This window comes from Tachyglossus aculeatus, chromosome 2 (genome assembly GCF_015852505.1).
Source record: "Tachyglossus aculeatus isolate mTacAcu1 chromosome 2, mTacAcu1.pri, whole genome shotgun sequence".
Taxonomy (NCBI): domain Eukaryota; kingdom Metazoa; phylum Chordata; class Mammalia; order Monotremata; family Tachyglossidae; genus Tachyglossus; species Tachyglossus aculeatus.
The window spans coordinates 91,755,704-91,772,449 of record NC_052067.1 but is presented as its reverse complement, the minus strand read 5'-3'; the positions used below and the strand labels follow the sequence as shown (position 1 = coordinate 91,772,449).

The 16,746-nt window shown below is 45.4% G+C and overlaps 1 protein-coding gene and 1 non-coding gene across 2 annotated transcripts in view; one reads left to right on the top strand and one right to left on the bottom strand.

Moving 5' to 3' along the window:
* HINT3 (histidine triad nucleotide binding protein 3) overlaps positions 1-16,746 on the top strand; it is a 32,169-nt gene that overhangs the window by 1,154 nt on the left and 14,269 nt on the right. Inside the window, exon 2 of the mRNA XM_038741662.1 lies at positions 15,092-15,209. Within this exon, the coding sequence (XP_038597590.1) occupies positions 15,092-15,209 (118 nt within the window). The remainder of the gene's footprint in view (positions 1-15,091; positions 15,210-16,746) is intronic.
* On the bottom strand, positions 9,850-9,987 carry LOC119924164. Its single transcript, XR_005449063.1, has one exon. It is a non-coding gene; the product is annotated as a small nucleolar RNA SNORA7 (small nucleolar RNA).

Below are 16,746 nucleotides of genomic sequence, written 5' to 3'. Positions count from 1 at the left end.
CTTAACAAATACCAAAATAATTATTAGCAGTAGCAGCTGCAGCATTATGAGCAGCAGCAGCACTGTCAGCTCGTCAATCAATCAATCAATCAGTCGTATTTATTGAGCGCTTACTATGTGCAGAGCACTGTACTAAGCGCTTGGGAAGTACAAATTGGCATCACATAGAGACAGTCCCTGCCCAACAGTGGGCTCACAGTCTAAAAGGGGGAGACAGAGAACAGAACCAAACATACCAACAAAATAAAGTAAGTAGGATAGAAATGTACAAGTAAAATAAATACCCAGCTCGTCGTTGGGTAGGGACCGTCTCTATATGTTGCCTATTTGTGCTTCCCAAGCGCTTAGCCCAGTGCCCTGTACACAGTAAGCGCTCAATAAATACGATTGAGTGAATGCACATAGGAAGCACTTAACAAATACCAAAATTATTATTAGCGGTAGTAGCAGCAGCATGATTAGCAGCAGCAGCAGCACCGTGAGCCCATTGTTGGGTAGGGACTGTCTCTATTTGTTGCCTATTTGTGCTTCCCAAGCGCTTAGTACAGTGCTCCGCACGCAGCAAGCGCTCAATCAATACATTCGAATTAATGAATGAAGAATGCACATAGGAAGCGTTTAACAAATACCAAAATTATTATTAGTAGTAGTAGCAGCAGCGTTATTAGTAGCAGTAGTACCATGAGCCCGTTGTTGGGTAGGGGCCGTCTCTATATGTTGCCTGTTTGTGCTTCCCGAGCGCTTAGTCCAGTGCTCCGCACACAGTAAATGCTCAATAAATACGATCGAATGAATGAATGCACATAGGAAGCACTTAACAAATGCCTAAATTATTATTGTTATTAGTAGTAGTAGCAGCAGCATGATTAGTAGCAGCAACACCGTGAGCCCATTGTTGAGTAGGGCCCGTCTCTATATGTTGCCGACTTGTCCTTCCCAAGCGCTTAGCACAGTGCTCTGCACATAATAAGCACTCAATCAATACGGTGGAATGAGTGAATGCGCATAGGAAGCACTTAACAAATACCAAAATTATTATTAGCAGTAGTAGCGGCAGCATGATTAGCATCAGCAGCACTGTGAGCCCGTTGTTGGGTAGGGGCCGTCTCTATATGTTGCCAATTTGTGTTTCCCAAGCGCTTAGTCCAGTGCTCCGCACACAGTAAGCGTGCAATCAATATGATCGAATGAGTGAATGCACATAGTAAGCGCTAAACAAATACCAAAATCATTATTAGCAGTAGTAGCAGCAGCATTATTAGTAGCAGCAGCACTGTGAGCCCATTGTTGGGTAGGGACCGTCTCTATATGTTGCCTATTTGTGCTTCCTAAGCGCTTAGTCCAGTGCTCTGCACACAGTAAGCGCTCAATCAATATGATCGAATGAGTGAATGCACATAGGAAGCGCTTAACAAATACCAAAATTATAATTAGCAGTAGTTGCAGCAGCATGATTAGTAGCAGCAGCACCGTGAGCCCGTTGTTGGGTAGGGACCGTCTCTATATGTTGCCTATTTGTGCTTCCCAAGCGCTTAGTCCAGTGCTCTGCACATAGTAAGCGCTCAATAAATACGACTGAATGAGCAAATGCACATAGGAAGCGCTTAACAAATACCAAAATTATTATTAGCGGTAGTAGCAGCAGCATTATTAGTAGCAGCAGCACTGTGAACCCGTTGTTGGGTAGGGGCCGTCTCTATATGTTGCCAGTTTGTGCTCCCCAAGCACTTAGTCTAGCGCTCTGCACACAGTAAGCGCTCAATAAATACGATCGAATTAATGAATGAAGAATGCACATAGGAAGCGTTTAACAAATACCAAAATTATTATTAGCGGTAGTAGCAGCAGCAGCATTATTAGTAGCAGTAGCATTATTAGTAGCAGTAGCACCATGAGCCCGTTGTTGGGTAGGGGCCGTCTCTATACGTTGCCTACTTGTGCTTCCCAAGCGCTTAGTCCAGTGTTCTGCACACAGTAAGCGCTCAATAAATACGATCGAATGAGCGAATGCACATAGTAAGGGCTTAACAAATGCCTAAATTATTATTGTTATTAGCAGTAGTAGCAGCAGCATTATTAGTAGCAGCAACACTGTGAGCCCGTTGTTGGATAGGGACCGTCTCTATATGTTGCCAGTTTGTGCTTCCCAAGCGCTTAGTCCAGTGCTCCGCACACAGTAAGCGCTCAATAAATACGATCGAATGAGTGAATGCACATAGGAAGCGCTTAACAAATACCAAAATTATTATTAGCGGTAGTAGCAGCACCATTATTAGTAGCAGCAACACTGTCAGCCCATTGTTGGATAGGGACTGTCTCTATATGTTGCCAGTTTGTGCTTCCCAAGCGCTTAGTCCAGTGCTCCGCACACAGTAAGCGCTCAATAAATACGATCGAATGAGTGAATGCACATAGGAAGCGCTTAACAAATACCAAAATTATTATTAGCAGTAGTAGCAGCAGCATTATTAGTAGCAGCAGCACTGTGAACCCGTTGTTGGGTAAGGATCGTCTCTATATGTTGCCGACTTGTACTTCCCAAGCGCCTAGTCCAGTGCTCCACACACAGTAAGTGCTGAGTAAATACGATTGAATGAGTGAATGCACATAGTAAGCGCTTAAATACCAAAATTATTATTAGCAGTAGTAGCAGCAGTATTATTAGTAGCAGCAGCACCGTGAGCCCATTGTTGGGTAGGGACCGCCTCTATATGTTGCCTATTTGTGCTTCCCAAGCACTTAGTCCAGTGCTCTGCACACAGTAAGCGCTCAATAAATACGATCGAATGAGTGAGTGCACATAGTAAGGGCTTAACAAATGCCTAAATTATTATTGTTGTTAGCAGTAGTAGCAGCAGCATTATTAGTAGCAGCACCACTGTGAGCCCATTGTTGAGTAGGGCCCATCTCTATATGTTGCCGACTTGTTCTCTCCCAAGCGCTTAACACAGTGCTCTGCACACAGTAAGCGCTCAATAAATACGGTTGAATGAGTGAATGCACATGGGAAGCGCTTAACAAATACCAAAATTATTATTAGCGGTAGTAGCAGCAGCATTATTAGTAGCAGCACCACTGTGAGCCCATTGTTGAGTAGGGCCCATCTCTATATGTTGCCGACTTGTTCTCTCCCAAGCGCTTAACACAGTGCTCTGCACACAGTAAGCGCTCAATAAATACGGTTGAATGAGTGAATGCACATGGGAAGCGCTTAACAAATACCAAAATTATTATTAGCGGTAGTAGCAGCAGCATGATTAGTAGCAGCAGCACTGTGAGCCCATTGTTGGGTAGGGACTGTCTCTATATGTTGCCAGTTTGTGCTTCCCAAGCGCTTAGTCCAGTGCTCTGCACACAGTAAGCGCTCAATCAATACAATCGAATGAGTGAATGCACAGAGTAAGCGCTAAACAAATACCAAAATTATTATTATTAATAGTAGTAGTAGCAGCAGCAGCAGCACTGTCAGCCCGTTGTTGGGTAGGGACCGTCTCTTTATGTTGCCGACTTGTCCTTCCCAAGTGCTTAGCCTAGTGCTCTGCACGCAGTAAGCACTCAGTCAATACGATCAAATGAATGAAAGAGTGAATGCACAGAGTAAGCGCTTAATAATAATAATAATAATAATGGCATTTATTAAGTGCTTACTATGTGCAAAACACTGTTCTAAGCGCTGAGGCGGTTACAAGGTGATGAGGTTGTCCCACGGGGGGCTCACAGTCTTCATCCCCGTTTTACAGATGAGGTATCTGAGGACCAGAGAATAATAATGATGGCATTTATTAAGCGCTTACTATGTGCAAAGCACTGTTCTAAGCGCTGAGGAGGTTACAAGGTGATCAGGTTGTCCCACGGGGGGCTCACAGTCTGCATCCCCATTTTACAGATGAGGGAACTGAGGCCCAGAGGCGTCAAGTGTCTTGCCCAGAGTCACACAGCTGACAAGTGGCGGAGCCGGGATTAGAACCCACGACCTCTGACTCGCAAGCCCGGGCTCTTGCCACTGAGCCACGCTGCTTCTCTACAAATACCAAAATTATTATTAGTAGTAGTTCCAGCAGCATGAGGAGCAGCAGCACTGTAAACCTGTTGTGGGGTAGGGACCGTCTCTAGATGTTGCCCACTTGTACTTCCCAAGCGCTTAGTACAGTGCTCTGCACGCAGTAAGCGCTCAATAAAGGCGATTGAATGAATGACAACTGGCTCAATCTCTAAGCGCTTAGCACAGTGCTCTGCACCTGGTAAGCGCTCAGTTCATTCATTCATTCAATCGTATTGAGCGCTTACCGGTTGCAGAGCACTGTACTAAGTACTTCGGAAGTACTCTGAGAAGCAGCGTGGCTCAGTGGAAAGAGCCCGGGCTTTGGAGTCAGAGGTCATGGGTTCGAATCCCAGCTCCGCCACGTGTCTGCTGTGTGACCTTGGGCAAGTCACTTCACTTCTCTGTGCCTCAGTTACCTCATCTGTAAAATGGGGATGATGACTGTGAGCCCCACGCGGGACAACCTGATCACCTTGTATCCCCCCAGTGCTTAGAACAGTGCTTTGCACATAGTAAGCGCTTAACAAATGCCATCATCATCATCATCAGTGGAAAGAGCCTGGGCTTTGGAGTCAGAGGTCCTGTGTTCAAATCCCAGCTCTGCCAACTGTCAGCTGTGTGACTTTGGGCAAGTCACTTCACTTCTCTGTGCCTCAGTTCCCTCATCTGTAAAATGGGAATTAAGACTGTGCGCCCCCTGTGGGACAGCCCGATCAACCTTGTAACCTCCCCAGCGCTTAGAACAGTGCTTTGCATATAATAAGCGCTTAATAAATGCCATCATTATTATTATTATTATTATTATTTGGAGTCAGAGGTCATGGGTTCAAATCTCGGCTCTGCCTCTTGTCGGTTGTGTAACTTTGGGCAAGTCACTTCGCTTCTCTGGGCCTCAGTTCCCTCATCTGTAAAATGGGGATGAAGACTGTGAGCCCCACGTGGGACAATCTGATCACCTTGTATCCTCCACAGGGCTTAGAACAGTGCTTTGCACATAGTAAGCGCTTTATAAATGCCATCATTATTCTTATCATTACAATTCAGCAACATATAGAGACGGTCCCTACCCAGCGACGGGCTCACAGTCTGGAATCCATATCAATCCATATTATATCAATGCATATCCATATCAATCCATACGATTGAATGAATGACAACCGGCTCAACCCCCAAGCGCTCAGTCCAGTGCTCTGCACACAGTAAGCGCTCAATCAATATGATTGAATGAATAATCATTATTATTATTCTCTGGTCCTCAGCTCTCTGTAATTTTATTTATAATGATGTCTGTAGTATTGTTGTCTGTCTCCCCTCCTCTAGACTGCGAGTTTGTTGTGGGTAGGGATTTTCTCTCTTTATCGTTGGATTGTACTTTCCCAGGCGCTTAGTACAGTGCTGTGCACACAGTAAGCGCTCAATAAATGTGATTAAATGAGTGAATGAACGCAATGGGGATGAAGGCTCTGAGCCCCAGATGGGACAGCTTGTATGCACCCTGGCACATAGTAAGCAGTAACAAATCCCGGAATTATTATTATTGTAACTAATAATTATGGTATTTGTTAAACGCTTACTGGGCACTGGGTTCTGACGGCATTGACACCTATCTACCTATTTTGTTTTGTTGTCTGTCTCCCCGTTCTCGACTGTGAGCCTGCTGTTGGGTAGGGACCGTCTCTAGATGTTGCCAACTTGGACTTCCCAAGCGCTTAGTACAGTGCTCTGCACACAGTAATAATAACAATAATAATAATGGCATTTATTAAGCGCTTACTACGTGCCAAGCACCGTTCTAAGCGCTGGGGAGGTTACAAGGTGATGAGGTTATCCCACGGGGGGCTCACAGTCTTCATCCCCGTTTTACAGATGAGGGAACTGAGGCCCAGAGAAGTGAAGTGACTTGCCCAAAGTCACACAGCTGACAAGTAAGCGCTCAATAAATATCAATCAATTGTGTTTATTGAGCGCTTACTGTGTGCAGAGCACTGTACTAAGCGCTTGGGAAGTACAAGTTGGCAACATATAGAGACAGTCCCTACCCAACAGTGGGCTCACAGTCTAGGAGGGGGAGACAGAGAACAAAACCAAACATACTAACAAAATAAAATAAATAGAATAGATATGTACAGGTAAAATAAATAAATAAGTAAATAGAGTAATAAATATGTACAAACATATATACATATATAAAGCATATATACAGGTGCTGTGGGGAAGAGAAGGAGGTAAGATGGGGGAATGGAGAGGAGGACGAGGGGGAGAGGAAGGAAGGGGCTCAGTCTGGGAAGGCCTCTTGGAGGAGGTGAGCTCTCAGTAGGGTCTTGAAGGGAGGAAATATGGTTGAATGAATGAATGAATGAACAAATGCCCCTCAATGCCAGGCTGCCGTGGGCAGGGTCAGCGGGCACAGGCCGCCGGAGGAGGGGCCCGGAAACTCAGCCGCAGAAGGTCGAGTCGGGGCGACGACGGTCCGCTTTCCTTCTCCTGTGGCCCGGGGGACGGATGCCCGATGGAAATGTCGGGGGACGCCCCATTTATCCAGAAGAACAGCGTGGCCAGGTTGGCCCGACTTCCCTGCCCCCCCTTGTTGCAGCCTCGCCTTACCCCCCCTCTTACGATGTCCTAATTGCAGAGGAGAGACTGTGGGTCCAGCCTGGGAGGGCAGCTGGAGGCAAATCCCCAAAACGCTAATGAGCACCTTGCTCCGTTGGCATAGACAGCTGCAAACTGGCTATTGGGCTGTGGATAAAGAAATAACAATAGTAATAATGCTATTATTTAAGCGCTTATAATAGTAAGAATGGCATTTGTGAAGCTCTTACTATGTGCAAAGCACTGTCCTAAGCGCCGGGGAGGTTACAAGGTGATCAAGTTGTCCCACGGGGGGCTCCCAGTCTTAATTCCCCATTTTCCAGGTGAGGGAACTGAGGCCCAGTGAAGTGACTTGCCCAAAGTCACCCAGCTGACAGTTGGCGGAGCCAGGATTTGAACCCACGACCTCTGACTCCAAAGCCCGGGCTCTTTCACTGGACTACGCACTGGGGTGGATACAAGCAGACGGGGTTGGCCCCAGTCCCTGTCCCACGAGGGGCTCCCCGTCTCAATCCCCATTTGACGGATGAGGGAACTGAGGCCCAGAGAAGTGAAGTGACTTGTCCAAGGTCCCACAGCAGCCAAGTGGCAGAGCCGGGATTAGAACCCATGGCCTTCCGATTCCCAGGCCAGTGCTGTGTCCACTACACCATGCTTGGCTCTACGGGTGTCCTAGCCAACTGACTTTCTGGATGCCGCTGTGAGTGAGCCCACTGTTGGGTAGGGACCGTCTCTATATGTTGCCGACTCGTACTTCCCAAGCGCTTAGTACAGTGCTCTGCACACAGTAAGCGCTCAATAAATACGATTGATTGATTGATTATTGATCTCAGTAACCAGCCTCAGGCTGTGAATCGGTCAAACTAGTGGTGGATTGATAGGAATCGTTCTTTCTGATCGGACTCTCCCGTCCCTTTCCCTTCATAACCCTTTATTCATTCGTTCACTCGTATTTATTCCTGGCCTGGAATGCCCTCCCTCCACCCATCCGCCATGGTAGCTCTCTTCCTCCCTTTAAAGCCCTCCTGAGAGCTCACCTCCTCCAGGAGGCCATCCCACACTGAGCCCCCTTTTTCCTCTCCCCCTCCCCATCCCCCCCGCCCTACCTCCTTCCCCTCCTCACAGCATCTGTATATATATTTACACAGATTTATTACTCTATTTTACTTAATAATAATAATAATAATGGCATTTATTAAGCACTTACTATGTGCAAAGCACTGTTCTTGTACATATTTTCTATTCTATTTATTTTATTTTGTTCATATGTGTTGTTTTGTTGTCTGTCTTCCCCTTCTAGACTGTGAGCCCGCGGTTGGGTAGGGACCGTCTCTATATGTTGCCAACTTGTACTTCCCAAGTGCTTAGTACAGTGCTCTGCACACAGTAAGCGCTCAATAAATACGATTGAATGAATGAGTGAATACAGATTTATTACTCTATTTTACATGTACATGTTTACTATTCTATTTATTTTATTTTGTTAATATGTTTTGTTGTCTGTCTCCCCCTTCTAGACTGTGAGCCCCTGTTGGGTAGGGAGCGTCTCTATATGTTGCCAACTTGTACTTCCCAAGCGCTTAGTACAGTGCTCTGCACACACAGTAAGCGCTCAATAAATACGATTGAATGAATGAATGAATACAAATTTATTACTCTATTTTACATGTACATGTTTACTATTCTATTTATTTTATTTTGTTAATATGTTTTGTTGTCTGTCTCCCCCTTCTAGACTGTGAGCCCCTGTTGGGTAGGGAGTGTCTCTATATGTTGCCAACTTGTACTTCCCAAGCGCTTAGTACAGTGCTCTGCACACACAGTAAGCGCTCAATAAATACGATTGAATGAATGAATGAATACAAATTTATTACTCTATTTTACATGTACATGTTTACTATTCTATTTATTTTATTTTGTTAATATGTTTTGTTGTTTGTCTCCCCCTTCTAGACTGTGAGCCCACTGTTGGGTAGGGACCGTCTCTATATGTTGCCAACTTGTACTTCCCAAGTGCTTAGTACAGTGCTCTGCACACAGTAAGCGCTCAATAAATATGATTGAATGAATGAATGAATACAGATTTATTACTCTATTTTACATGTACATGTTTACTATTCTATTTATTTTATTTTGTTAATATGTTTTGTTGTCTGTCTCCCCCTTCTAGACTGTGAGCCCGCTGTTGGGTAGGGACCGTCTCTATATGTTGCCAACTTGTACTTCCCAAGCGCTTAGTACAGTGCTCTGCACACAGTAAGCGCTCAATAAATACGATTGAATGAATGAATCCGATGAAGAGATGCCAGCGGGAGCGCTGACTCTGCCCTGTCTTTTATGAGGGACTCGTGGGGCACTTTGCCCGTTCGCCAGAGCAGTTGTCAAAACTCATCGGCCGCTCAGGCTCGGGCATCGTTAGCCCAGGAATTCAGTCCGTACCACGGACTGAAGCAGCGTGGCTCAGTGGAAAGAGCCCGGGCTTGGGAGTCAGAGGTCATGGGTTCGAATCCCGGCCCCGCCGCATGTCTGCTGGGTGACCTTGGGCAAGTCACTTCACTTCTCTGGGCCTCAGTTCCCTCATCTGTAAAACGGGGATTAAGACTGTGAGCCCCCAGTGGGACAACCTGATCACCTTGTAACCTCCCCAGCGCTAGGTTACAAGCTTTGCACATAGTAAGCGCTTAATAAATGCCATTATTATTATTATTATTATTCTCTGAGCCTGTTTCCTCATGTGGAAAATGGGGATGAAGACTGTGAGCCCCACGTGGGACATCCTGATCACCTTGTATCCCCCCCCAGCGCTTAGAACAGTGCTTGGCACATCGTAAGCGCTTAACAAATGCCATCGTTATTATTATTAAGTAGGGCACTGTTAATCCAAGTGTCCCCCCACCAAAGTGGGTAGACCCACCTGCACGTCTTGTCTTAAGCCGTCGAGTCGTCCCCGACCCATAGCGACACCACGGACACATCTCTCCCAGGACGTCCTGCTCTCCATCTGCAGTCAATCAATCGTATTTATTGAGCACTTACTGTGTGCAGAGCACTGTACTAAGCGTTTGGGAAGTACAATCGTTCTGGCAGTGCAGCCATAGAGTTTTCTTGGTCAAAATAGGGAAGTGGTTTACCATTGCCACCTTCCGCTCAGTAAATTTGAGCCTCCACCCTCATTTTTCTCCCAAACCGCTGCTGCCCAGCACGGGTGAGTTTTGACTCGTAGCAGATTGCCTTCCTCTCGCTAGCCACTGCCCAAGCTAGGAATGGAATGGGTAGGCCTCTGCTTGACTCTCCCTCCCGTAGCCAAGACTGGTAGAGGACTGGAAAGTCTCCAGGTGCCATCCTGAGAGGGGCCTCCCTGCTTGCCAAATGTAAATAACAATAATAATAATAATAATCATGGCATTTATAAAGCGCTTACTATGTGCAAAGCATTGCTCTAAGCGCTGAAATGGATTTAACACCTCTGGGCGGGTGTGCGGGGCGGGGGGGATGACTCCCAAAGTGTAATTGTTTTTATTTGCCATAGTTATCAAATGCCATTTCCCCAAAGACCTAATAATAATAATAATAATGGTATTTTTTAAGTGCTTACTATGTGCAAAGCACTGTTCTAAGTGCTGGGGGGATACCAGGCGATCAGGTTGTCCCATGTGGGGCTCACAGTCTTCATCCCCATTTTATCATCATCATCATCATCATCATCAATCGTATTTATTGAGCGCTTACTATGTGCAGAGCACTGTACTAAGCACTTGGGAAGTACAAGTTGGCAACATATAGAGACAGTCCCTACCCAACAGTGGGCTCACAGTCTAAAAGGGGCCAGAGAAGTGAAGTGACTGGCCCAAAGTCAACTTAGTACAGTGCTCTGCACACAGTAAGTGCTCAATAAATACAATTGAATGAATGAATACAGACTTATTACTCTATTTTACATGTGCGTATTTACTATTCTATTTATTTTATTTTGTTCATATGTGTTGTTTTGTTGTCTGTCTCCCCCTTCTAGACTGTGAGCCCTCTGTTGGGTAGGGACCGTCTCTATCTGTTGCCAACTTGTACTTCCCAAGCGCTTAGTACAGTGCTCTGCACACAGTAAGCGCTCAGTAAATACGATTGAATACAGCTGACAGTTGGCGGAGCCGGGATTTGAACCCATGACCTCCGACTCCAAAGCCTGGGCTCTTTCCACTGAGCCATGCTGCTTCTCTATAACGAAGACCTTGCTTAGCTGATATAAGCAGTTGCCAACTGACTATTTGTCCGTGGCTAATAAATAATCCCCCTTGGCCCTACGGATCTTAGCCAGGTGAGTCTCCGGGTGCGGCTGGGAGTTATCGATCTCAGTAACCAGGCACTATCAATGAAACCATTGGTGGATTGATAGGAATCGGTCTTTCGGAGAGGCTGGGCGGTCGGGGAAGGGAATTGTTTGGGTGCCATCCAGACAGGGCCGGGCCTTCTGGTCAGGTGAGAAATCTAGACTGTGAGTCCACTGTTGGGTAGGGACCGTCTCTATATGATGCCAATTGTACTTCCCAAGCGCTTAGTACAGTGCTCTGCACACGGTAAGCGCTCAATCAATACGATTGAATGAATGAATGAATGAAATCACAGGACTAGCAAGATCCAGTGGCTTCTTCCTGTAGTGTGACCGGAGGAGTCACAGTTGAATAATAATGATGGTATTTGTTAAGCGCTCCACTAGGTGCCAACGGATGCCCACTGGCATTGGAGGAAACAGCCCCGAATGGTTGGTTCAACCCTGTTCAAGCTCTCCTGTTCTGCCACTTTGGAGGATGCCACCTGAAACTTGGAGGTTAGGGTCCCCCTTTTAGACTGTGAGCCCACTGTTGGGTAGGGACTGTCTCTATATGTTGCCAACTCGTACTTCCCAAGCACTTAGTACAGTGTTCTGCACACAGTAAGCGCTCAATAAATACAATTGATTGATTGATTCTGATCCTCCAGTCAATCAGTCTTATGTGAGCCCACTGTTGGGTAGGGACCGTCTCTATATGTTGCCAACTTGTACTTCCCAAGCGCTTAGTACAGTGCTCTGCACACAGTAAGCGCTCAATAAATACGATTGATTGATTCTGATCCTCCAGTCAATCAATCTTATTTGAGCCCACTGTTGGGTAGGGACCGTCTCTGTATGTTGCCAACTTGTACTTCCCAAGCGCTTAGTACAGTGCTCTGCACACAGTAAGCGCTCAATAAATACGATTGAATGAATGAATGGAGCACCTACTAAGCGCAAAGCCCTCTACTGAGCTATAGGAGAAGCAGCGTGGCTCAGTGGAAAGAGCCTGAGCTTTGGAGTCAGAGGTCATGGATTCAAATCCCAGCTCCACCAACTGTCAGCTGTATGACTGGGCAAGTCACAACTCAGAGCCTCAGTTGCCTCACCTGTAAAATGGGGGATTAAGACTGTGAGCCCCCCGTGGGACAACTTGATCACCTTGTAACCTCCCCAGTGCTTAGAACAGTGCTTTGCACGGAGTAAGTGCTTAATAAATGCTATCATCATCATTTTTATTATTATTAAGCGCTTGGGAGAATACAGTAGAACAACGGACACATTCCTGCCCACAACAATCTCACAGTCTAGAGGGGCAGTCAGATGTATTTATTGAGGGCTTACTGTGTGCCGAGCACTGTACTAAGCGCTTGGAAGAATGCAATATAGCAATAGACCAGATACTTCACCTAGTTGCTGCGGGTGGGCGGACTTTGGACTGGTCTTTGGGAGCCATGTAGTAGTAGAGCAGTGATACTAACCCGAGATTACTCATTCAGTCGTATTTATTGAGAAGCAGCGTGGCTCAGTGGAAAGAGCCCGGGCTTGGGAGTCAGAGGTCATGGGTTCGAATCCCAGCTCCGCCACTTGTCAGCTGTGTGACCCTGGGCAAGCCACTTCACTTCTCTGGGCCTCAGTTCCCTCACCTGTAAAACGGGGGTTGAGACTGTGAGCCCCCCGTGGGACAACCTGATCACCTTGCATCCCCCAAGCGCCTAGAACAGTGCTTTGCACATAGTAAGTGCTTAACAAATACCATCATTATTATTATTATTATTATTGAGCGCTTACTGTGTGCAGAGCACTGTACTAAGCGCTTGGAAAGTACAATTCAGCAACAAATAGACTCAATCCGTGTCCAACAACGGGGAGGAAAGGCAGTGCGGGGGTGGGGAGAGAGAAAAAGCCCCGTCTTCACTGTGGTCGATCATTTATCGGTGTCCTCAAGCTGGCTGCCGCCTTTCCCAAGCTGGGGTTTGTGGGTTTGGTGGCAAAGACGATACTCCTTACCACAATAAATGTGTGGAAAATGTCACCAGGAAGCCGTTCAACTTTACTTGAAATGGAGAATTTGGGGCCGTGGACTTGGCAGTGGCGTGTTAAGGATTTTAAGGAGAGGCGACGGCCAGTTGGCTTGGGGATGTAAAAGTGTTCTGCAAGATTAAAAAAAAAAAAACCACATTTAAAAGTCTTTCCTCCCTTCCATTCTCCTTGATCAGCTGACATCAGACGATGGAGGAACCATAGATTCTGACGGGCTAGCTTTTCATGGGGGTTTGAGAGCAGAGATCCCATAGATGAAGACTGATAATAATAATAATAATAACAATGGCATTTATAAAGCGACTGAGGAATGTTAATATCTGAAGCAGTAGTGGCCAAAATAATCAAGTAGCCAAAAAGCTTTTTGGCGTTATTATTGGGAAAATTTTAACCCTGGCAAAGCTTTCCATGGTTGGCTGGGTGAGATTTTAGTTCACTCCCTAAAGTTTGTACCAAGTGGGGAAAACACTGGTTGAAAACTTGAAAATGAAGTTTGACCGAAAAGCACTCATATTTGCTTTTTAGCGATTCACTTCATGACGTCCTCTGGCTTTTGAAAATGAAGTTTGACCAAAAAGCACCCATATTTGCTTTTTATCGATACACTTTATCACGTCCTCTGGATTTTGAAAATGAAGTTTGACCGAAAAGCACTCATATTTGCTTTTTATCGATTCACTTCATGACATCCTCTGGCTTTTGAAAATGAAATTTGACCGAAAAGCACTCATATTTGCTTTTTATCGATTCACTTCATGACATCCTCTGGCTTATGAAAATGAAGTTTGACCAAAAAGCACTCATATTTGCTTTTTATCGATTCACTTCGTGACGTCCTCTGGCTTTTGAAAATGAAGTTTGACCAAAAAGCACCCATATTTGCTTTTTATCGATTCACTTTATGACGTCCTCTGGCTTTTGAAAATGCAGTTTGACCAAAAAGCACTCATATTTGCTTTTTATCGATTCACTTCATGACGTCCTCTGGCTTTTGAAAATGAAGTTTGACCAAAAAGCACCCATATTTGCTTTTTATCAATACACTTTATCACGTCCTCTGGCTTTTGAAAATGAAGTTTGACCAAAAAGCACTATATTTGCTTTTTATCGATTCACTTCATGACGTCCTCTGGCTTTTGAAAATGAAGTTTGACCAAAAAGCACTCGTATTTGCTTTTTATCAATTCACTTCATGACGTCCTCTGGCTTTTGAAAATGAAGTTTGACCGAAAAGCACTCATATTTGCTTTTTATCGATTCACTTCATGACGTCCTCTGGATTTTGAAAGTGAAGTTTGACCAAAAAGCACCCATATCTGCTTTTTATCGATCTACTTCATGACGTCCTCTGGCTTTTGAAAATGAAATTTGACCGAAAAGCACTCATATTTGCTTTTTATCGATTCACTTTATGACGTCCTCTGGCTTTTGAAAATGAAGTTTGACCAAAAAGCACTCATATCTGCTTTTTATCGATTCACTTTGACGTCCTCTGGCTTTTGAAAATGAAGTTTGACCAAAAAGCACTCATATCTGCTTTTTATCGATTCACTTTGACGTTCTCTGGCTTTTGAAAATGAAGTTTGACCAAAAAGCACTTATATCTGCTTTTTATCGCTTCACTTCATGACGTCCTCTGGCTTTTGAAAATGAAGTTTGACCAAAAAGCACTCATATTTGCTTTTTATCTATTCACTTTATGACGTCCTCTGGCTTTTGAAAATGAAGTTTGACCAAAAAGCACTCATATCTGCTTTTTATCGATTCACTTCATGACGTCCTCTGGCTTTTGAAAATGAAGTTGGACCCAAAAGCACTCATATTTGCTTTTTATTGATTCACTTCATGACGTCCTCTGGCTTTTGAAAATGAAGTTTGACCAGAAAGCACTCATATTTGCTTTTTATCGATTCACTTCATGACGTCCTCTGGCTTTTGAAAATGAAGTTGGACCAAAAAGCACTCATATTTGCTTTTTATCCGAGCATCTTTTATCCCTTGCCCGGGCTGGGATTTATGGGCCTGGGCCCGAGCCCGGACGGTATTAGGAAATTATTTCAGTGTGTGTGCTAGTGAGTGATGCTTTACGATGTCTCTCTTTCCATTAGGATGAAGACCTAGTTTGCTTCAGAGATATCAGACCTGGCGCTCCGCACCATTACTTAGTGGTGCCCAAGAAGCACTTTGGGAATTGCAAAACACTAAAGAAAGATGACGTGCCCCTAGGTAAGTTAGTACTTCTGGTGCTATTGTAAGAGCATCAAAAATGAGGACCCTGGAAGTTCTTCCCGTCATTTTTAGACTGTGAGCCCACTGTTGGGTAGGGACTGTCTCTATATGTTGCCAACTTGTACTTCCCAAGCGCTTAGTACAGTGCTCTGCATAAAGTAAGCGCTCAATAAATACGATTGATGATGATGATGATGATTGGCGCCACTTCCGGCAGCCTCAATCGCTTAGTATGTCTCCCCACCCTTCGCCCAGAAGCTGTCACCCACGGGCTGCTCATTTGTTTACGCTTTCCCCGGCGCTCAGCACAGAGTGGGTGCTCAATACAGCACTTGTATACATTTGTACAGATTTATTACTCTGTTTACTTGTGCATATTTACTATGCTACTTATTTAGTTAATGATGTACATTATAGCTATAATTCTGTTTGTTCTGACGATTACGACTCCGCCGCATGTCTGCCGTGTGACCTTGGGCAAGTCACTTCACTTCTCAGAGCCTCAGTTCCCTCATCTGTAAAATGGGGATGAAGTCTGCGAGCCCCACGTGGGACAACTTGATCACCTTGTATCCCCCTGCAGCGCTTAGAACAGTGCTTTGCACATAGTAAGCGCTTAACAAATACCATTATTATTATTATTATTATTATTATTATTATTATTATTATTATTATTATTACGACACCTCCCCCCCCCGCCTTACCTCCTTCCCCTCCCCACAGCACCTGTATATATGTTTGTACATATTTATTGCTCTATTTATTTGTACATGTTTATTTTATTTTGTTACTATGTTTTGTTCTCTGTCTCCCCCTTCTAGACTGTGAGCCCACTGTTGGGTAGGGACCGTCTCTATATGATGCCAACTTGTACTTCCCAAGCGCTTCCCATCCTAAAAAAACCCTCTCTTGACCCCACCTCACCTTCTAGTTATCGTCCCATTTCCCTCCTACCATTCCTTTCCAAACTCCTTGAACGAGTTGTCTACACTTGCTGCCTAGAATTCCTCAACAACAACTCTCTCCTCGACCCCCTCCAGTCTGGCTTCCGTCCCCTTCATTCCACGGAAACTGCGCTCTCAAAGGTCACCAATGACCTCCTGCTTGCCAAATCCAACGGCTCATACTCTGTCCTAATCCTCCTCGACCTCTCAGCTGCCTTTGACACTGTGGACCACCCCCTTCTCCTCAACACGCTATCTGACCTTGGCTTCACAGACTCCGTCCTCTCCTGGTTCTCCTCTTATCTCTCCGGTCGTTCTTTCTCAGTCTTTTTTGCAGGCTCCTCCTCCCCCTCCCATCCCCTTACTGTGGGGGTTCCCCAAGGTTCAGTGCTTGGTCCCCTTCTGTTCTCAATCTACACTCACTCCCTTGGTGACCTCATTCGCTCCCACGGCTTCAACTATCATCTCTACGCTGATGACACCCAGATCTACATCTCTGCCCCTGCTCTCTCCCCCTCCCTCCAGGCTCGCATCTCCTCCTGCCTTCAGGACATCTCCATCTGGATGTCCGCCCGCCACCTAAAGCTCAA